General features: G+C 45.6%; 1 protein-coding gene across 1 annotated transcript; it reads left to right on the top strand.

Moving 5' to 3' along the window:
* Window positions 1-162: 162 nt before the first annotated feature.
* Window positions 163-22204, top strand: LOC139815842 (protein gooseberry-neuro). The gene is made up of 6 exons (XM_071783028.1): window positions 163-214; window positions 2766-3079; window positions 7536-7647; window positions 20350-20546; window positions 21102-21534; window positions 21821-22204. Exons 1-6 carry the CDS (start codon window positions 163-165, stop codon window positions 22045-22047), a joined length of 1335 nt encoding a protein of 444 aa, XP_071639129.1. The 3' UTR covers window positions 22048-22204.
* Window positions 22205-22271: the final 67 nt, after the last annotated feature.

Here is a 22271-nt window from a genome sequence, read left to right as displayed (position 1 = left end):
GGCTCGGCTAAGAGTCTTTTCCTTTTGGGGCGAGTGGCGAGCGCGAAGGACGAGCGCTCTCTGGACGCCGCTCAAGAGCGGCGAGAGTAGAGTTTCCCTTGTTAGTGTGTGTGAGAATAATTGTGTCACTCGGATAACGTAACGAGAACCAGGACCACCGGCATGGACGTTACCAGCGGGATGAGGCCCATCTTTGGCGGATATCCGTTCCAAGGTTGGTTTACGGCGAAAAAAACGAAAAAACGATCGTCGAATTGAATCCAGAATCATATTAGCCAAATGATGAACGGCGACAGGCGCTTATTGTTAGTAAAACTTGAGGTATCCTCTCCCTCTTTCACGTTTCTATAGAAAAGTTTATCAAAAAGATTTCATAATACAGTAGCTGGAAAAATAATAGAGAGCTTTCTCGGGAGTCGATTTTACGAAAGGTTAGACCTCGTGACAAGGCTAGAAATTCTCACGAGAATGTTAAATAAATTACCGCACAAATGAAAAAGAAAACACACAATCTTTAGACGGTCAAAGCTCAGAGCTGCATAGATTATCAATTTTTTAAAAATAAATTAATTTAGACACTGTGGCAGTTATAATCGTTATAATCGTGCTGCTCAAATACAATTCCCGATGATTATAATGCATAAATGTTTTAATGGGAAATAGTTTCGCGATTTGCATTTCTTAATTGCGATTCTCAGATCTTATCTGGCCACGCGCGCGCGCGCGCGTCTCTGACGCCGCGTTCATACGTATAATAACATCATGCGTTAAAAGGGTGCATTTGCGTCGAATTAACTGCTGACGTTAATCGTCGCATTTGAAAATTCTATTACTGCGATTAAATAATTTACGCAACGCCACGTTCGATAACAATGCAGCCGCTTAATCGTCACGTTCGTGCTCGGTTATTAAGACGATAATTAAATTCAGTCACGATCGCCATTAACACACATTCGATCGATCGTACCGCCGTGTGATTTTGATAAATCAATCCTGTCCAAAGCGAGCGATCCCCGTCGTAAATTAAATGGTAACGCGCGTTCGCGCCGCGCCTGGCCATACATTAAACATTTCTCCCCTTCGCCGCCATTTAATTGATATTCATCTTTAATATGAGCTCGCGCTACGAAATTGAATAAGACAAATCTACATTTGATATTAATCGCGCCCCGCTATTGGACATGGATATTTATTAGGCGTGACAGAATTTTCCCTTAGGCGCATTGTGTGAAACGCATCGCGGTAACGCGGACCGCAAATTGTCGAAACGATATATCCTGTTCGCTAAGTAGATAATTAGCGATCAGATCATTAACAATGATAGGTAATGTGATCACATGTCGTGATCGCTGCTTTTATCTGAATCCAAGATCCGTGTCAGTCGATTACAGTTCGACAAATGAATGAAAAAATAATATCGTCCGCTTGTATAATTTGAGAAAATTGTTATTTAAAATAATAACAAGGTAAATGTCAAAACCTATGATATACATTACAAAAATATTGTAATTTCAGTGCTGGGATTATTAAGAATGCATTAATCATCAAATTCTTCAAATTATCTCATTAATTTTATTAAAGGCCATTGCAGTTGTTCCAACCTGTTGGTAAACTAACTAATTAAATCACACGTCTATCTTTGTCTAATTAATTTGAAGGAAAAATGAAGACATATACCTACATGATTTAACTATTAGTTAGTTTACCAGCAGGTTGAAACAATCGGCCCTAAATAGGCAAAACGTGTAGGTTCATAAAATATCTGTTAAAGTATCTGCGACGCAAAAGTCGCAGTTACAGCAAGACGTGACAATTTTTGCTAGGCGCACCGCGGGACGCCCGAGACGGAAGACTCAGAAGGCGTCCCGACGCAAGAGCAGGCCATCCTCAGGTCGGCGTGACAAAGGCGCCGATTACCGTTGTTAATATCGGCCGAAAGCTAACTGGGAAATCCCTCGAAAGGGATTCTCAACCGATCCTCGGTCGATCCGAGAATGGCCCGACACGAGCGTTTCCGTCGACAATGAGATTCCGTCGTTCCGGCCGGGCCGTACGCGCGCGCGCGCGCGCGGTCAGACGATTATTATAATTACCCGTCTCTTCGCTCTCTGTGTACACGGAGCGTCCGTAATGCGTAAACATAGTAATTACGCGCGCGGCACCGCGCGCGAGCTCTTACCCCGGGATGGCCTGATGATACGGGAGCTAATGTCACGTACAGTAGGGTGGCTAATTCGACTAACGATCCGGCTTTATACTCGTTAGTGCTGGAAACGGCCCGGTGCACGCCTCCTCGCGCGCATAACTTCTTCAATTTTACGGCTGTTAGCCGTGTTTTTGGTATCCCCGGCGCACCGGTATGGGAGTGTGCACGCCGCTCCTGTTATCTGATTTCATGTTTGCGCCCCGGTCCGATTCCGCCGTTAATTTCAAGCTCAATCACCGCAATTGCGCGGCCGCGGGGCGGCCGCTCGCGAAACCGCGTTTCCCTCCACGCCCGTTCCCTTCGTTTTTCCAACGAGAACCACGTGCGATTATTCGCCGAGCGTTTCCGCAATTTTTGCCGGGAGAAATAAACATCCGTCTATTTGATATTTATAATACATGACCGATGTGTGTTTTTTAAAAATTTCCTTTGGAATTTAAGATTGCAATGTATGTTCATTAATTTAAATTTAAAAATCTCTAATTTTTATATTTTGCAATCAATAATAATTGTGGGTCCAATTTTTGAATTTTATTAATTTTTCGGTTTCTTTTTGCAGGACAAGGACGGATGAATCAGCTAGGTGGGGTCTTCATCAACGGGCGACCTCTCCCTAATCACATCCGTCTGAAAATCGTAGAAATGGCCGCCGCGGGAGTCCGTCCTTGCGTGATCTCCAGGCAGCTTCGAGTCTCGCACGGCTGCGTCTCGAAGATCCTGAATCGGTATCAGGAAACCGGATCTATTCGCCCGGGCGTGATCGGCGGCAGCAAGCCGCGAGTGGCCACGCCGGAAGTCGAGGCGAGGATCGAGGAGTTAAAGAGGGACAATCCGGGAATATTTTCTTGGGAGATCAGGGATAAACTCATGAAGGTGAGCGAAAGAAATCGTTTACGTAATTATTCTGTAATTTATATTTTTTTGCAACAAATTCTTTACAGTGATTTTAAAGAGGACTTTTGATGCTTACACATTAGCATCAAAAGTCGATGGAGAAGGACCAAAACCTACGATTGAAATAATTAATATCGTCGATTATAATTAATAAAGATAGCCCGAGATAGCCATTTAAGTCGAATAAAAATTCTTTATTATTTTGTAATTATTCGAATAACATCGGGAGATTCGGGAGAGAACGGTAATAAGATCCCCGTTATAAAAGCCCTCCGGAAAACAGAATCTTAAATAAATGAAGAGGAGACGCTGTGTATAATAAAAAAAAAAAAAAAAAGAGAGGGAGACACGAAGCCACGATTGTATGAATACGAAGGTAAAATAGCGATTTCAAACTGCTGCTTCATTATTCCGGTCACGCGGGCATTTTTCCGATCCGCGAAAACCCCCGCGAGCCATCGCTCGACCCCTTCGATCGAACGTGGTGGACGTTTTCTGCGCGCTTACTCGTGTGTGTCTCTATCTCTCTCGGAGATCATGCTCAATGGGGCTTTTTAATCTTGTGCACGAGAGGCGAGAGCGGCGGGGTACGTGAGCAGCCCGAGGCGACTCGCGTGTCCTTTAATACTTTACTGACCGCCGTCTACACCCACGCCTCATTGGCGTAACACCTCCGCTCCGCGTCTCGATTTTCGAGTATGCAAATGTGCTTTTCCGTAAATTATCTCTTCCGCGTTGCACCGTCCAATCCCGGCGTATAACGTCCCCCGACGATTTTCTGATAGAAAGAATAAGAAAAAAAAAAAGAGGAAAGAAACGCCGTTCGTACGATGCTCGAGGAAGATATTACCGCGATGAGAGAGAAGATTAATTACTCACGCGACATCAACGTCGACTTTGAGGACGTATTTAATTATGAGTTGCTATCGAAGTAGGCGTTGGTAAATTATAAAATGTAAGGAGAATATAAATATACAGGAAATTGAAAGTTTCTGACCGACAAAAATTATATTACGTGAGAATGATTTCTTGTCCTGGTGTCCTCGATCTAAATATGTTCACCACTTTTTCAGTAAAAATACTTTATACCACGTGAAGAGGATGAAAGCAGAAGATGGTGTCATCAAGAACTATTAGGAAATTAATAGACTATTTAATACGGCTTCGTCACGTTCGACGTGAATCCTTATTGACCCCCGAGCTCGTCCTGCTTTTATTTGCGATCATGTCGATCGTCTAGCTCGGTAGCACTCCTCTCTCGAAGCAACAAAAGTTATTAGGCATCGGATCTCGGGGGAGGGGGGCCACGAATATATATCTACGTGTCTCCGCGATAAGATCGACGAAGGTTCTCAAACCGAAACCGTGCGAAATTCCAATAAGATGGGATATCTTGTCCCCCTTTCAATGCCGAAACGCCTCTCCCTTGCCGAGGGCGACCTACTCGATAGAGAGATAAATCTTGTCCGAAAAGACGCATCGTGCGTATCAACCGCAAGAGAGCGACAATAAGGAGAAAATGTATCAATCTGCGGAGGACAAGTGTGCGTGCAAAAATACACGCGAGAGAGGAAAAGGGAGAGAAAGATTGCAGAAGAGCCAGAGCCAGAAAGAGAACGAGAGCGAAAGCGCGAGCGCGGAAGAAAGCAAGGCATGAGCAAAACGAGAGTAGTGGCGCGAGAGAGAGAGTGGAGGAGCGTCTGCGAAAGAGAACGAAAGAGAGAAAGAAAGCGATGATAAAGAAGAAGACGTGAAGGCGAGAGAGCGAGAAAAGAGGGCTCGCGAGAGCGAGGAAAAGCGAGCGAGCGAGAGAGAGAGAAGCCGCCGAAAACACCGTTCGAAAAAGGAGAGCGGGCACAGACGGCGGATTTACGAAGGGCGAGACGACGAGAGGACGACGAGAGAGCCGTCGCGTATAGAGGAGGAACGAGAAACGGTTTCGAGAACACGTACGCCGTTGCAGTCGTGGAGGCAGGCCGGTCGTGGCCGGCATTAATACGGCATTTAATGTTGGAAGGGGGCGTTCCTGGGGCCCCGAGGCCCGCAAGGCGCCTCTCTCTCCTCGTCGCTCCCGTGGTCCAAGCCGCTTCGCCGGGTCCTACGTTTATCTCTCTCTCTTTCCTGTCATCGCCCGGGACCCGACGCCTCAGCCACCACCGGGCAGAAGGATCGTTATTGTTTCTGAGATCGGCGATCCGGCAGATAGCGATCGACACCGACGACCCCCTTTTCCTTTTTTCTCTTCTCTTTTTCCCCCGTGTCTCTCTCTCTCTCTCTCCCGCTCCTCGAATCGCCCGCTCTCCCTCGCGTTCTTCCTTCTTCCACCCGCTCTTCCCCCTTTTAAATCTTCGGCAAAGGCGAAAGGCAGTTCTTTCACCTTGGCTCGCAGGATAATGCTCACTCGATCTTTACCACGCGCTTTCTTTATTTATCTCGTTCTCTTTAGCGAATCGCCCGTTCGGCACGCACTCGATCGCCCGCCGCCGTCTCTCGATCGCCGCGCCGATAACGCCGATCGGTATCGGCGCGTGCGTACGTGCGGAGATTTTCGCGGCTTCGCAGCGGGACGATCGCCGCGGGTAGGTGTGGCGACGAAGTTTTCTCGATACCCGATATGGAATCACGAGATATGAAGAAATCTTTGAAACTTTATACGAGCTTATGACCCGCGCACTCTGCATCCAATATATCTCATGCAATCTCAGTTAAATGGACTCGATCTGAATAATCTTGATCTTGATCGTGATATTGAAGTTATATATAAATCTGCTTTTTATATCGAAGAACGACAGGTCGAGTTTTGAAACATTGTAAATCTCAATAAACCACGAATGCAATTTTTCTTTTCGTTTAATATATATTTTTTTAATTAGATTTAAATGTCATCTTCATATGTTTCTTCTAAACGCCGTGTATAATGTATATTATTTTCTACGGAACGAAAGGTACTTATATGAAAGGCTTGGATCGGACATTGGATACCTTATACTTGATCGCTATTATACTTCCGTGTGGCGATCCTACGGATCGCTCACTTTGCGGCGGACATCCATCAGCAACCGCGTTGGAATCGTTGAAACTACAATTATTACGATGAAGATGATGGCTCAACGGAGATCCCGTTTGTGATGTTACGGGCCTCTCGTAACGGTCACTTAGAAGTACACTGCAAGACTAACGCCAAAATCACTGCAGTTGCAGAGGAAGAGAGTCCAGTCTTTCGCACAAACCAGAATAACGGATTTCGCGAATGATTGTTTGCTGAATCACGAATTCTTCTCCGTATTCCGGAGATATGATTAAAAACTGGCTAACGATTCGCCATTCAACCACTCATCAAGAATGCTGAAGATGACAAATACTTCGTCGCAGTAATTTAACCAGCAATCCTAATTCTAAGCAGTAATCCTACTTACACTTGATAATTCATTTGTCTCACGTCGCACGTATAATTAAACCGCAATCACAGTCAAAGTAATCAAAGCCATTCGAGGCAAATCTCTCACTTACAATAAATACCATGAAATGATTTTAGGAGAGCTTACTCGTCAAGTGAAAAACCAAATGATATTTAACGTTAAAACAATTTTATTTTTTACTTCGTCGTATTAATTTGATTTATTTCGCGTGGAATTTACGATGATGGATTTATACGTTTCCTCAAATGACCAACGAGTCTCTTGTTGATGATTCCTGGGATCGTCATCACGATTGTTCGCATCCTACCTGCGCCAATGACGTAACAAAATCCGATCGCGTAGAAAATGTTGCTTTTATTTTCCATGATTATCTATGCGTTTCGTCACCGAGCAACCTGGATCCCGCGAGTCTGAATTTCTAGTGAACACCGTATAACGGTGCCGGGGCACAATGTATAATAATGCCGATTCTCTCAGCGCGGCGCAAATGTGTATGCCGACATGAAAATAATCGCGCCAAATTGTAGTGCAAGTAGCCTGCAGTTGCAAATGCCACACGCGGGTCGTCGACGCCATATAACTCTACGATCGATCGATCCCTGTTCCCTCGATCGACACGGAAACGTACAAGGTTTTGCGTAAGCCTATAGCAATCTCTATCCGGGATATTGCAAATGTTTTTACGCGGAAATTACGCGAATTTAATGCGAGAACAAAACGCGATAGAACTGTTTTATCATTATCATAATAATAGCACCGCCGTTTGTCTATATCTACGAAAATTATATATCCTATAATGCGGGGAATCTTTGCAAACGATTGCCGGTTCCGTCAACGTTGAATAATTCCAATCGCGAAATAATTCGATTTGATTTCTAGCTTTCTGCTTTTAGAAGGCAATCGAGATCGAGTCGTATTCATTAGGCTGATCATAAGTTACAACCAGTGGTTTTAGTAATGAGGCAATAAATTGAATTATATGTAGTTCGTTAATAAGTAGCTTGATTTGCACGCAGGAGGGTTTCTCGGATCCGCCGAGCGTCAGCTCCATTAGCAGGCTTCTTCGGGGTGGACGACCAGGAGATGACGGAAAGAAGGATTACACTATCAATGGCATACTAGGCGGCGGTAAGTCTGATTGTGAGTTTCTTTGTATTCCCTTTACTCATTGTAAGTTTCACTTAAGAAATTCTACACGCGCATTACGATTTCCGTACGATTTTCCAATAAATTCCAAATCGATGAGTCGACGTCAACTCGCAGCCAATCCGAGTATCTCTTTACGCGATCGTTATCCGCTCGCGAGAAGCAAAACGAGCACACGAAATAGCGCGAAAGCCGCGTAAAGTTCCCATCGGACAGTCGAAGGGTTAATTACCCTTTTAGGCTGTCAGCAGCGAGAAAGAAGTCCGCGCAGCGGGCCCAATATAGCAAAGGCCGTGCCGGCGCGATATCGCGCGAGAAATATGGAACGCAGGAGGAAGATAAGATAAAGAAAAAAAAAAGAAAAGAACGAGAGACGCGCGATCCATCGTCTCGAGGGGCATCAAGAGCTTTTAACCTCCGCCGGTCCCTGTGGACCCAGTTTGACGTACGCGAGCGTATATATATATACCGGGGCCTTAAGCGCCTCGCTGTTAGGGACCAAGTTAGCTCGAACGAGTCGGCGGACCGGCAGGATTTAATCTCCGGTGGGCGTGAGCAGGATTAGCCAGGTTGCCCACACATCCGACAAACGGATTACAGAAGTGTCAATATCTTATGGGGCGCGGGGATATTTTATCCTTCGTCCCTCGTCCCGTCCTTCCTCCTTCCGAGATTTCCGTGATGCGGTTTTATCCCGCGATGCGTGGTTGCTCGAAGGCATTAATAAAACTTCCCACAATGCTTCTGAATACGCGGAAAATTGTGCAATTTGTTAACTCTTTGACGAATTTGAAGCGAATCTCAATCTTTCCTTATGTATTTCCTTATTCTTTTAGAGATACAGTATATAAAAATAATTTTATTAATTTGCAATTTGCAAAAATAAACGAACACAAATCTCTAATGTGTATTGATGATATAATTGATAGGCATACGTATTGTTTTTATCATCCAATTTCATGATAAAAAAGTTGATTATTAAAAAGTTTATTTTACATCTATGATAACATTTATAGATTAGGTTGCATACACACGAATTATATAAAGGATTATTTCAAAGATTATGTAGTTATAGGTTTTAAAATTTAACGATACGACGAACAATGGCTATTCCCTTACGAATAATAAAAATGATAGCAAGTTACAAATAAATTTATTAGATCGCATGATTCTAATCATAAATACCTCCCATTGAGCCTCTCGATCGAGATCTCGTTTTGATGGAATATCCCGATTCTTAAGCCGCGGGCGCGCACGATTAGCTACATGTTCCAAACGCGAAGCGGGAATCTGTTTTCGTGATTGATACAGGTAGACACGGTGGAATTAGCGGTTACAGGTGTCCCAAAGTCTTAAGAAGTCAGGCGGGCGAGGATGCTGCCGGGGTCGAGAAAAGATCCTTCGATCGCGGACCGTCGAGAATGTGAGGAAAGAGTCTCGAGAGCCAAGAGGCAAGAGCGGGCCTCAAGGCCCAGGGGCTCCGCGAGGGTCCCGCGGAGATCAAACGGGCCGCCTGCCACACGTCGACAGCGGTGCTCATTCGCGGCTCCCCTGCCCGTCGTCCCCGCGACGATTCTTTAATCAATCTAATCGCGCAAATTGGTTTTTGCAGTGCGCACATATCGTTTCACGTAATGTCTCTTAAGATTCATTTCGGACACGAGATTCGAGTCGAGACCGGAGCGTGGAGACGGAACGGCGGTAAAAAAATATCGCGCGGTCATAAATAACCAGAAGCAGTCGATAAATTTTGAAAAACAATAATTAACGTGTCTTAAATCGGGGCGCGAATTTCGCCAATAAGAAGGCGCCTTTGTGGAAACGCTAACCGCGTGACGAGCAAACCGCGCGGAAACCGTCAATTACGGATGCATATCGGTTTCGACGCGGTTAATTATGCGCGCCGCTCGCGATGTGTAACTGCCCTACGCGCTTCCATAATTTTTACCCCCAAAATTACAATGATAGGAATCTCGGCCGCTCGCTCCTCGTCCTTGCCGTGCCGCGCCGGGCCTGGTGTAAAAATGAATAATTATTTAACGAGCGGGTTCACACGCCGATCTCATTCACGCCGCCGTTTATTCGTCATTAACCGCTTTCGCGGTCGGTAAAATTGATTAACGCCGATCCGCGGCCGAATTAAAGCGCCGCGCCGGCGATGCAATTTATATCCGCGCCGCGTTGCGCCGCAATTCGCTCGTGCGAATTTCGAGAGACAAGAGCGACGTCTCTCATCACCGTATTACCGTGAAAAATAAATAAATCCCGAAACGGACGTGACTCTTTACGACTTCCTGTCATCAGTGTTAAACGAAAAGAAGCACTTAAGTGGCACTTATTAAAATATCGCCGTTACAAAACGAATACTTTTCACAGAAATTTATTAAGTAAAAAGAGTTCAATAAATCTATTTAGGAGGATACGTAAAAGGCGATTGGAATTTTTGTGCGCAATTGCTAGCGAATTATCAAGATCCCATTTTGTCAATCTTAATTTAACGAAAATGTAAAATGATAATTAAGTCAGGATGAGACTGGTTCCACTTTTATTTCGCGCGTGGTGAATATCGGCGACTTCGACGAAAGGCCAACTCAAGCCGCTCGATCAAGCTTCCGCTTTCCCTCATGCCGCTTTCCACAGATAAGGGTGAATTACTATCGCGCTCGTCGGCGCCGCCGCCGTGCGGTTGAATAACTTACGGGCGAGTCTGGCCGCGCGCGCGCGCGCGGCGCGGAATAGGGAGCGAGGGGGCAATCGTGATAGGGAGCACCTCTGGACGGATATACTCGTAGTATGGCGGAGGTGTCGGTCAGGGTATAGGTGTCGGCAGGCAAGCAGGAATGACACGTAGCCTGTGGCTTTCTTATTCCTTCTTATTCCGTTCCTTTGGCCTCGGCCGCCGACGAGGGATTAGCCTAATGGGTCCTGCCCACCCCCCTGCACCATCCCTCCTCCCCGCCCCTCTCGCGCTGCACCGACACACGTGTATAATATGTATATTCGTTCTGATCCCTCTCTCGCATCACCTCTTTCTTTCTCTCTCTTTCTCTCTTCCTCTTTCACCCCCCCCCCTCCTCCTCTCTTTCTTTCTTTCTCTTTCTCGGATCTTTTTCTCTTCGACGCGAGATCGGGCCGGGAGAATATCCGCGCGATGAACAACGCCGCTAAGTGATTCACAATCAGGTTTATTGATTGTATCGACGATCGACGATCGCTCTCATCGGGAATGCGCCGCCGCGGTCGCCGACGCTCATGGGATACTGTTTTTGATGTTTAAGCACACTTCGGCGCACACCGCGCCGGGATCCCTTTTCTTACGCGCTGCCGACACCCCGCTCGCATGATTCGCAATCAAATTTGCAGATTACATCGCGCCGGCTCCGACGTCCACATTGTTCGGCCGTCGCGAGTTGCCTCAGCGCGCTATTATCAAGCCGCGCGCGAAGAGTCAATAAGATCTTTCGAAGCCGCGATAATATCGGGATGGATCCTTACTGCGCTAAAAACGGTGATTTGCATGTTATATTAGTGTTACCTACGCTTTACCGTGTATCGAAGTGGAATCGATTATCTCGACGAGTAGAAATTAAATTTACTGCCCACGTAGAATAACATAAAACCTTATTAGACTATCAAAAAAACATTTGTATATTTCCTGATCAAGTTTGAATTCTGCGGCGAGTTATTTTTACGTCGGTCTGTAAAGAAAAAAAAGAGAGAACTTTTGCAAAGAAACGAGATCAACCACATATCCCTCTAATTTATTCACGACTTCCTCGCTTTATCAATGTCGTATCGGGCAATGATACTTTGTCGCTCCACGGTTCGTAATCCTTATCTCCGGGAGAGTTGCAAAACATCGCGGTTCGAGAGTCGACACATCGACGCGATGAGGAATGCGAGAGGAGTCAGTGAGCGATTACACGCGGGCGAGGAGAAAAAGGACGCAAGGACGCGAGAAAGGGAGCAGCAGAGGGCCGGGGGACGTCGGGGGCTGCAGATATCAAAGCGTGTATCTAATGCGCCGCACGAATCGGGCCGCAGGCCGCAGGATCCGTGGACGCGATCCTTGTCACGCGAGCGTATAATCCTCCGAGAGCGATGTACATACCCGTATCGTACGACGGGTGTCTTTACGGACGCGGCTTTATCCCTCAGATTGAATTAAGAAGGAGTCCGGAGTTTATGCGGGATAATCCCTTCGGATTGATTGATAATTACTTACTCTTACATTTTACGCCCAACTTATCGTGACATCTTTTTTCGAGGAAACCCGCGAGCTAGTGTTGTATAATCTCGATTTACAATTTAAATGTATGTTTTTACACAAAGCAACGGTATTATTTCTTTATACTATTTTTGTACTTATTAATTATTCGCGTATAAGTGATTTTATTTGTCGATCTTCTGCAAAGAAGCATTTCAAATGTCGGAGATGTGCTTAGATATCAGCTTTTTGATCTTAATCACTTGAGACATAATTGCAACAAGGTATGAAGCGCGCAGATGCAAACTTAACGACTACATTGTCGCTTTAATTTCCCGCATCGCCTCTGTCGTTTCCTCTGAGAGCCACCTCACCCCTTTCGTTTCTCGGCCCGGCGCAACTCGTCGTACTCTTCTCTTTCATTAAGCCGCGATTTAATCGGGCACACTTTAAGAGTCGAGGCTCGCGCGCATGTTACGGAAAAAATGCTAATTATACAGCAACGTCGCTCGAGGACGATCAATCGATCATTCTATAAAGGGACTTTGTACTCGAGTATTTTTGCGAACGTATACACCTACTTGCAACTTGTACATCCGCAAACATGCAGAAAAATATCTTTTATGTTTAAGTATTTATGCTTGTGAAGATAACGGCAATATACTTTTTGCAAATGCGTGATAAGAGTATCATTGAGACTTACATATGATCAAGAATCGTGGCACAGAAAAAAGAATATTCTTGAGTTGAAAATATCTTTAGTTTCAACGTGGAAATTAATTAATCTTGAAATAATATTATATTGCTTCAATGAAGTAATTTTATGTAATTCAACCAAGAAAAAAGTTGAAATTTTTATAAGAAGACTATAGATTGTTGTGTATGAATGAACGCGTTAATTTGAGCATATAAGTTTTGATTTGACACTTTTTTTTCTCTGTAACCTCTGTATATATTAAACTTGACATTTTCAAGAAATAAACCAAAATCTCTCGTGTGATTCGTGTCATTTAAAGTGTTCAAGAACGCGGCAATTTAGCACCAGGAAAACTCAAAGAATACTCCTCCCACCGCATATTTTCGAAGAATACGCTCAGCATTAAATTTCCACAAATTGAATTCCATCTGTGCTGTCGATATCGAAACAAAAAAAAAGTCGGCACCTTTGTGCTCTTTTAAAAAGGCCACCAGCAATGCGGTTTCGAAATAATGAGCGCGGTAGCTCGTTTCATCCCGAGGGAGGCATAGTTAACCACCTCATAATTTTAGTGGTCAGGTCAATGGATAGGTCGAAACTGACCACGACGCTGTCAACGTTCACTTGAGGCCTGTGTTATGAACGTAGGAAAAATGCTGCTCAAGCAAATCTTCATTAAACTGCAAACCAATAAGAAAAAGAAATGTATAGGTATCGAGAGCTCGGTATACACGATCGTCGATCGACGCACAGGACATCTTCTGTGAATTCTTTATTTCCGTCCGCATTGCACTTGCGTGTGGGGTACGGGGACGAATACATAATTCTCAGAGTCATAATCGAGAGGCGATTGTTTGTGGAGAAAGGAACGGGACTCCGGCAAATAAAAGAAAAACTGTGCACCGTCATCACAACTGCCCTTACACGGACCACCAACGACGACGACGCCGGCCGAGAGATCGCTGCCTCGGAGAAGTACCTAACGCGGCCTAATTGTTAGCGGCCCGTCGTTGTACCGGTGAAAAACTGTCATCGAGATCGGTCCAGCACACACACAACCCTCGTACCCGACTACCGGTCTCTCGTCCCTCTTCCTCTTCCTCCCTTACGCGCTTCTCACACGCACGGCGCGTATACACGGGCGTTGACAGGAAGACAGACCGTGGCTCACGAATGTCAACCGCTTCGCAGGCTCATTGTTGGCGTTTTTGAGGACATTTGTTACCATTTAGGGGACCTCACACACCGCATCCCGGGGACCCCCATGAGCTGCGGGAGTGGGAAGGTGGTGCCGTGCCGGGAGAGGAGGGCTAGATTTATAACCTACGGAGGTGCGGCACCTTTTCCGCCATTCAGCGGCCGATTCGACACGCGGAAAGCAAAAGGGAGGCGCAGGAAAGCGGCGGCGATCTACATGCGACAACCGATCTGCTGCTTGCGACCCCGGGGGTGACCGTTGTGTCGTGATCCTCGGCGTAGACTCCACCCCGCTTTGGAGGAACGTCAAGCCCACCGAACTGTGCGTGTGTTACATCTTCGAATGTCTTGGTGCAAGTGTCCCCGCTAAATATCCGATTTCAGATCCCACCCATCTCGATCGCCGTGCGCCGACGGACGGCAGACGGCAGGGGAAGATCGCTCGCGCGTGTTCGATGGCGATCGACGAAACAAACTCTCCATGCCTGGATACTATATACATTCTGGAATAGCGAATCTTGTATTTCTATTGTACTTTCTGACAGTCGTGTTACCGTGTAACGATGTACAGCGTTTCAAGAGCAAACGCCTTAGCCTTCGCCGTTAACAATAACGGCATGAGTCATTTCGCTGTATTTACGATAATCTCGCTCCGCGATCAACGTGTTAATCGCGCAAAATGACTTCGCGTACGCTACGGATGGTACGGCGATGACGGCATTACGGGGCCGCGCGTACGTGCGATCGAACGAGGCGACCGCGACAGGACGCGCGTGTACGAGAGCGCAACGCACACGCAGCGGGGATGCTGACCGGCACATTTCTGGATGACGTTGCTACGAATGAGATATTTGCTCTCGACACCGCGGGACCGTCCCCCTCTCCCCCTCCTCACCCCGTAATTGATTACACGCGTCTTTTCACGCGATCTATTCACGGCCCGATCGGCCGCTTTTCATCCTCGTGAGGCCGATATTGATTGTGCCTATCAACGGAACCAACCAACGACGGTCCCGAGGCGCGCGCTCGCGCTATAATGCAGGCGACAGGGATCACCTGGAAGTGAAGCTGGTATAATTCACCCGCCGATGCATAACGCTTGTCGTTCGTCGACAGCGCCCCGGCTCCCGCCGGATCTTACATCATCGCTGAATGAGGAACGACAACGAAAATGTAAAAGTAAAACACGTGTCACCCTCGCTCTCTTCGGGCTCGAACAGAATAATTCATAAAGCCACAAAATTCTCAAAACGCCCCGCTCGTCGCGGCGGCAGATTCTTATGTAAAAGAGCTCTCCCAGCTCTCTACGGAGGAGCGACGCGAAATGAGAGATATGCGACGGGAGGGCGGCCGCGGTCGCCACGGATAGGTCAAGCTCCGGTGATGATCCAACGAGTCTCGTACACGGAGAGACTCGCGGCTTAATTACACACCGCGGCATAATTGACATTTCCAGGCGCCGACGCGCTAACAGGACGACCGCGCGCGCGATAAAACAATGGCGTGGGCCGGGGCGATAATCTATAAAGCGTTTCATCGAGTGCCCGCCTCCCTGTCCCGACGGGGAGCGCATTCGTTCTCTCATTACAAGTCCGACATATGGGCACCTAAACGATCGCACGCATATACACACACGCGCGCATAATACTCGATCTTTCCTGCCTCCCGCTCGCGCTCATGGGCAGAGAGAGCCACCTTTTTTTCTCCTTTCTTCCGGCCGCGCCGGTAGGAGCGGGACGAGGAGAACCGGACGGGGGATCCCGTGGATCGAAGGGAGACGGGTAGAGCCCTCTGAGAGAACCGCCGATGTCAGAGGCCGCGCAAAGGAATGCTGACTCGCCGAACACCGCCGCCCTGCCTCTCTCGAACGTCCCCGCGGCGCGCGAGGAGGCCGAGGAGCACACCTGGTCCGCGCTCCGTGCCACCCCCGTCTCGCCGGTACGCGGTGCCGCGGGAAAAGAAGCCGACCGAACGAGCCAATAATGATAATTGATAATTAGTCGCACTGATATCTGCGCCGGGTAGACGTCCCGACAACGAGGGACTGACGCTTGAGCGAGAAGAGCGGAAGGTGTGTCGAAGCGCTTAAATATAGGAGTGTTAGACCCTGTGATGTATCTCCTTCTTCCTAGATTTTGGTCTGTAATCCTTACGCTTGCAGGCCACAGGAATGTGACTATTGCATATTCGTGATTTAACATGCCGAGACAAGAAGCTCATTATCATTAATTGAAAAGTTAATTTGAAAGAATATGTCGCACCTAAAGAAATTTTAAGATTCTCAGAAAGTTTTCTAATTTCATAACGTTGACTCCTTTCACGGGAAACAGACATTTCAATTTTGATTATTTAATGCGAAATAATATTAATGCTTAAGTATAGGAGTGTTAAACTCTGATATATCTCCTTCTTCTTAGATTTTAGTCTGTAATCCTGAACGACGACCACAGGAATGATTCACAGAAATGTGAATATTGCATATTAGTAATTTAACATGTCGAGACAAGAAGTTCAATATTATTAATTAAAAAGTTAATTTGATAAAAATACGTGGAACCTGAAAACGTTTTAAGATTCTCAGAAAGCTACCTAATTTCGTAATGTTGACTCTTTTCACAGGAAACAGGCATTACAATTTTGATTATTTAATGCAAAGGTATAATTTTGACAAGACCATTTTGCATGTCAAGAATTTACGCAGAGAATTTTACGAAAAATCTCAAAACTTCTTAGATGCCTGCATGTGTAAAGTAACTTGTTCGTGCTTCGATTTCCTCTGTCCCCAGCATCTTTTGCGATATACACTCGCGCGATTCACACTGTCTCACCTTCGTTTCTTGAAAGGAGTACGAGGCCGTGGTCCTCGGTGCATTTTAATCGCGCGGCGCGCATCTTCTGGAAAGACGAGATAAAGGTGGTTACGTGATGAAGTGACCTTTTTCCGGCGACCGTCAAACGGCGGAGGATCTCCCTTTGGCGGCATCTTTGGCGGCTCGTTCACGTTCCTCGGTATGACAAACGGAAGAATGGGAGAATAGCCCGGAGACAAGTTGCATCTACAGACAGTAAAGGTGACGGAACCCAGGTTTAAATTCCTGTCACCGGCCTCGTCGTCACCGCACAGGTGGCGAGAAGAGGGAGACGATAGTCAACGTCGAAAGATGTCCATCGTTTTTTCTTTTTCTTTTTTCCATAACGCACCTGAAGACGCGCGATGACTGCAAGTGCGCGGCAGTCAGCTCGATGACTCCTCTCCAGCACCATTTGTCGCATCGACACCGAAAGTCGAACTCGCTTCTATTCGAAAATTACATTTCCGCTCGACGATGCCGTTCTAAAAAGCGAGCATGCTCTTGCAAAGTGAAAATTACTCCGTAATCGATCAGCGTTTTGAGATTTATACTTGGAACGGCAATCTTCTGAAATTGAAAAATTCGTTTCATTTATATCGAACATCATTAGACGAGAAAGTTTTTCCTTAATCACTATCGTTGTGCGAAATCTCTGCGGACGCCGAAAAGCATCCGCTTTTGTCTACCTCCGCTGAAAGCCCCCGGGCGTTATTTAAGTTCGACTAGATGCCGGCCGGCGCATCCGCCTCCATGCACACAGAGGCCACATTGCGTTTTGACAAATGTAACGTCGCACAATAAGTAGAATGGAGTCAGGCTCAAAGGACGGCCGCTGGGTTTTCTTGTACACTTGAAACCCGCCGCCGCTAGTTTTCATTTCCCCGCCTGGCGAGGTGAAAACCGCAAGGAAAGAGCATCCCTCCATTGTGCGCCGGCAAGATTCGGGGCAGGTTCTACTGTACGCGAGAGAAATGGCAGGTTCCTCGGGAAGATATCTGTCGATCTTCCTTTGCGCGAATCACATTTCCACAAACGCCATATGAGACGGGCGTCTCTCGACCTGGCGACGACGTAGCTCGGTTAAAAGCTCGATTCCACTTTTCGCGCTCATCTTTCGCTTCTTAATTAATAGAAATAGGGACTTGATCGTGCACGGATCAACGCCATATCTATTAAATTGATGTACTCTCTCTAATTAGGCGATTTAATAATTCCTTTAGGGAAAATAATTGTTTCAAATTTTTTTTTTAAATCCGAGCTATTGTATAAATCTTGAGCTTTACGTCGAGATCGTACATGTAATAATCTACGGACCTATACGAACCTCCTCCAATCTCCTCTTTCTTGTTTGGATCCCCGAATAGTTCGAGGAAGAGACCTCAGGCGATCTCAATTGAACGTTAGCTCGTAAAACGCGGATCGCGAACGAAAAATCGGCTGAACGGCCGGCCGGACGGCGTAAGAAATAGAATTACTGTCGTCGCCGTTTAATTCCGCATCGCGGAATCGACGATAGCGCGCTGGCGTAAGTGGGCAAATAAAAGAGCGAGCTAATCCCCGTTTGTTGTGCCGGGGTGGATTGTCGGACGTCACAACAAGCCACTCGTTGCTCACCGTTGCGCTCCCGCGTGCGTTCGACCGAGCGAATAAAATCGTGCGCATCGAGATTAAATGTTATTTCGTAACAGATGAAACGGAGACGAGAATGGCAAGGAAAGCACGACGTTGTCCGGCTTCGATCGGGACAATGCTTTCACGGGAACGCTCGATTGAGCGACAATGGGACGATTGTGGGACAATAAAGGGAGGGAGTCGACTTAGGAGTAAATATTTTGGCGAAGGTATAGAGCCCGGTCAGTTTCTACCGATGGTCCCTCTTTGCATATACGTGTTTGTGTGTACATGTTCTTTTTCTCTCGTTTGCTAGAAAAACGGACGCACGAGCTGCCGGTTCTTTCAGCCAAATAGTTATCAATGACACGGAGGTAGAAGCGTATCGCATAGAAAATGTTTACGGAACGAAGTGCTGAATGCGAGGATATTACGAGGTTCACAGGATTCTTCGAGGAGGATTTAATTCTAACTATCGAATGATTGAGCAAATTGAGGCATGACGTTATTGTACGTTCTCGGGTAGAAAGACTGGGCTTTCTATGGGAAATAAGTTTCGAGAGGCGAAGATTAACTTCAATTTAAGATAAGTGGCCGTGCACGGCGGAAAATGTGTGCTCAAATTCTGAGAAGAATAAATGAATTTTCAAGAAGAGATTCTCAATATTTTTAGACAACATATATTATAATTATAGAAAAAAATCTCTTGAAAAAAAAAAATTGATTCATAAGATACATTAGCGGAGTGCGTCTTTGTTAAGTTGTTAGTTATTCTAGACGCTGTCTCATATAAATCGTATAATTTCCGTAATAATAAGCGGAAAAATTTTTATAGACAGAGAAAGAGACGAAGACTATCATTATATCATCGACGATAAACTCTTCAAGAAACAACCGGCCCCCACTGAAAAAAGTGGTCGATCATAAAACATATCAAAACTATGAAAACGAGGCAAGATGGCGGTGAACACGGTGGTAACCATTGCTCGCCTTTTACGAGCACTTTATGGATGCTTTAATGACTGCGGTATATGTGTAGTATACATGCGAACGTATGCAGAACGCATAAAGTTGTTTCGTGCAAGCAGATAGATTGGAAAGACTTTAAATTAGAATATGTCAGAATTCTTGTTATATTTACATAAAAAGACGAATACAGATTTTTCAATTCATTTTGAACGACTTAATTGGCACGTAAGATATGTACGAAATAAAATATTTTTATAAATAATTATTCGCTGCACGACGAATTATGAGAATAAACCTGTGACGATACGGTGGGACTGTTTCTGAAATATTAGGTGAAACGTGTTGAATTCAATCGTAGGAAACAATTAAGCCGTAGGGAAATACGATGACTGTGCGGAATGGCCGTCGTCGGATACGCGTATTATACAAATGATGATCATCTCGTCTCATCAATATACCATTCAGAGAAAGAGGCGAGTTCATCGGCGATGCAACGGCGGGCTGAGTGACAGAGCGGCTTTTTCGACGATTTATCGATTAGCAGTGACGGCCGTTTTAACACCAATTAATAATCGCCGCGGAATTTAAAGGATCGCCATCGTTTTCGACATCGCGAAAATCTTCCCGGTTGCAAATACCCTCATAATTTGCGAATCGATTCGTAAATGGTATTTCTATTTGACTTTGTCGCAGATTTTTATTTTTCATCAATTAATAGTTTCCGGTAGAGCAGGAAAAGATTGGAAAATTCGCGATATGAGAAAACTAGGAAGTTTCTCATTTTAACGATAAAATACCGATTAGGTACGATTCTACGAACTTTAATAATTTGCATCTAAAATAGAAGCGTTCGTGGAATACGTAGTAATACCGACGTGTTGTGAGAACATATGTATTATATTATACATATTTTGGATTTAATTTCTTAAATGTCCTTGTTTATTAATAACTGCAGAATTAAGACAACGTTAATTACGTTTAAGAGATATACTCTTACCGCGATTTCTGAACTCCATTAATTAGATTTAACTATAAAAGACTTCCCGACAAGTCGTTCGTGGTAATATTCAGACGTCAATTTAAATTTCTCGAATACTTTTCTCTGAATTTCTTGAATGTGAGACAATGATCGTCACTTTTATGGTCTTTAGGTCGCTGCGGTGACGACTCTGACACGGAAAGCGAGCCGGGCATTCCACTGAAGCGAAAGCAACGCAGAAGCAGAACGACGTTTACCGGCGAACAGCTCGAACAGCTGGAAGCTGCGTTCCACCGAGCTCAATATCCAGACGTTTACGCCAGAGAGGAATTAGCTCAGAGAACCGGACTGACGGAGGCGAGAATTCAGGTGAGCATCGGTTAGCATAACATTAGTAGTCGACATTAACGTAAAGTACATCACATTGATTATGACCATTCGAATAGAGAATTTCCGGTATTCTCTTTTACCAATCTTTGTTAAAAGCAATTTTAAAAAATATCTATCTCTTACAGAAATTTTTAATACTGTAAGTGATTATTTGGCTAGTGATTAATTACTTATTTCGAGTATTAAAAGTACTGTTTTTAATGATTTTAATACTCAAAATAAGTAATTAATTACTAACCAAATAATCACTTACAGTATTAAATTTCTATAAAGGATGTCTTGTAGATAAAAATTATTTTGCTGACCAATATTCTATAAGTTATTTGAGTAACGCTGATTATAATTCAAGTGTGAACCCAAGAAAGAGCAAAGAACGGCCGTATAAGAGATTCGAGGAAGCAATAAAAGCCGGGATATTGCACGCGCTGTTGTACATTACATACAGCGCGAATGTCGGAGTAAAAAACGCGATTTCCCATCAAATCGATCCCATCGCGAGGGTGCAACCGCCAAGTGTCATGCGCACCGTTTCAGGTGTGGTTCAGCAATCGCAGGGCGCGACTCCGCAAACACACCAGTAGCATAACGCACTCGGTGGCGAATCTGCCGTTGACACCCTGCCAATATGCCGCGGCTGGCCACGAGCTCGTTCAGATACCGCAGGTGCCGCAGATGCCGGGCGGAATACCGCAGGTACCCACGACGTTGCATCACAGCCCGACGACGCTGCACCAGGCGCCTAGCGGCGTTCACCAGATCCCCGGCGGCACCACGGTCGCCCAAATGGCGAGCACGATGGCCCAGGTGCCCACCACGATGAGCGGCGCCCTTCAGGGACACGCCGTCACCATTTCCGGCCATATCGGCTCGCTTCCGGCGCACGCGGCCTCCGTGCAACTCGCACAGGTATCGACGATGCAGCCACCCGCCGCGCACGGCGCGCCGACGTCGCTCTCGCACAACGCCGGTGAGTACCTACCTCGTGATATCTGCGAGTTTCCGGGTTCTTGGAAGAAATCGGAAGACCATATAGTGTAGCTGAAGATGCCTTCATGTTTTCAATATTTTTTTAAGACCCTTTTATTACCATGGATCTCTAATAACAAATAAAACTGTAGAGTTGCGAATTTTGAATTTGAAATGCCAATATATAACGAATGCTTGACTCAAAATCTTACGTGTCCGACATTCCACCAAGCTCGAAGATACATCAGAGAAAGTATATGATCTATATTTCGTCTTTGATCTTCCAGGTAACGCCGATTGGTCCAGGGCGCAGCTCGGTTGGGGACAGTTCAATCATTTTCAGAGCGGCGAGTATGGTCCGGGACACACCGGCAGTCATCAGCACGCGAGCTCTCAGAGTACTCAGTCGAGTACTCCAAATGCGGGTACAACGCCGGACTGGTACGACCAAGGTTACGATTACGCTCAGCACGCTCAGCTTAATTATCACCGTAGCGTGGGTGGAATATTTTAGCCGATCGGCTGTTGTACAGAGATTAATTACAGATGATGCACCGAAGTATGTGCATACTTTTATTGTATACAATTATTATTGTATTATATATTATTGTATATAATTATTATATTCTGTATATATAAGATTGTAAATTGATAAAGAATTTATATTAATATAGTATTTTTTATTCCCTTCCCTGAAATGTTAACATAATTGTATAAATACTTAAATAGTTGCATTTC

Source organism: Temnothorax longispinosus, chromosome 7 (genome assembly GCF_030848805.1).
Source record: "Temnothorax longispinosus isolate EJ_2023e chromosome 7, Tlon_JGU_v1, whole genome shotgun sequence".
NCBI classification, from domain to species: Eukaryota; Metazoa; Arthropoda; class Insecta; order Hymenoptera; family Formicidae; genus Temnothorax; species Temnothorax longispinosus.
The sequence above is the reverse complement of the archived record's forward strand: the minus strand, read 5'-3'. Positions and strand labels throughout refer to the sequence as shown.

What these genes read in the sequence shown, in the direction of transcription:
- LOC139815842 (XM_071783028.1), top strand. Translation starts at nt 163, where the DNA reads ATGGACGTTACCAGCGGGATGAGGCCCATCTTTGGCGGATATCCGTTC. An exon ending in TGGCGGATATCCGTTCCAAG is followed by an intron (nt 215 to 2,765) that starts GTTGGTTTACGG and finishes TTCTTTTTGCAG; the next exon opens with GACAAGGACGGATGAATCAG. An exon ending in GTCGCTCTCGCACAACGCCG is followed by an intron (nt 21,535 to 21,820) that starts GTGAGTACCTAC and finishes TTGATCTTCCAG; the next exon opens with GTAACGCCGATTGGTCCAGG.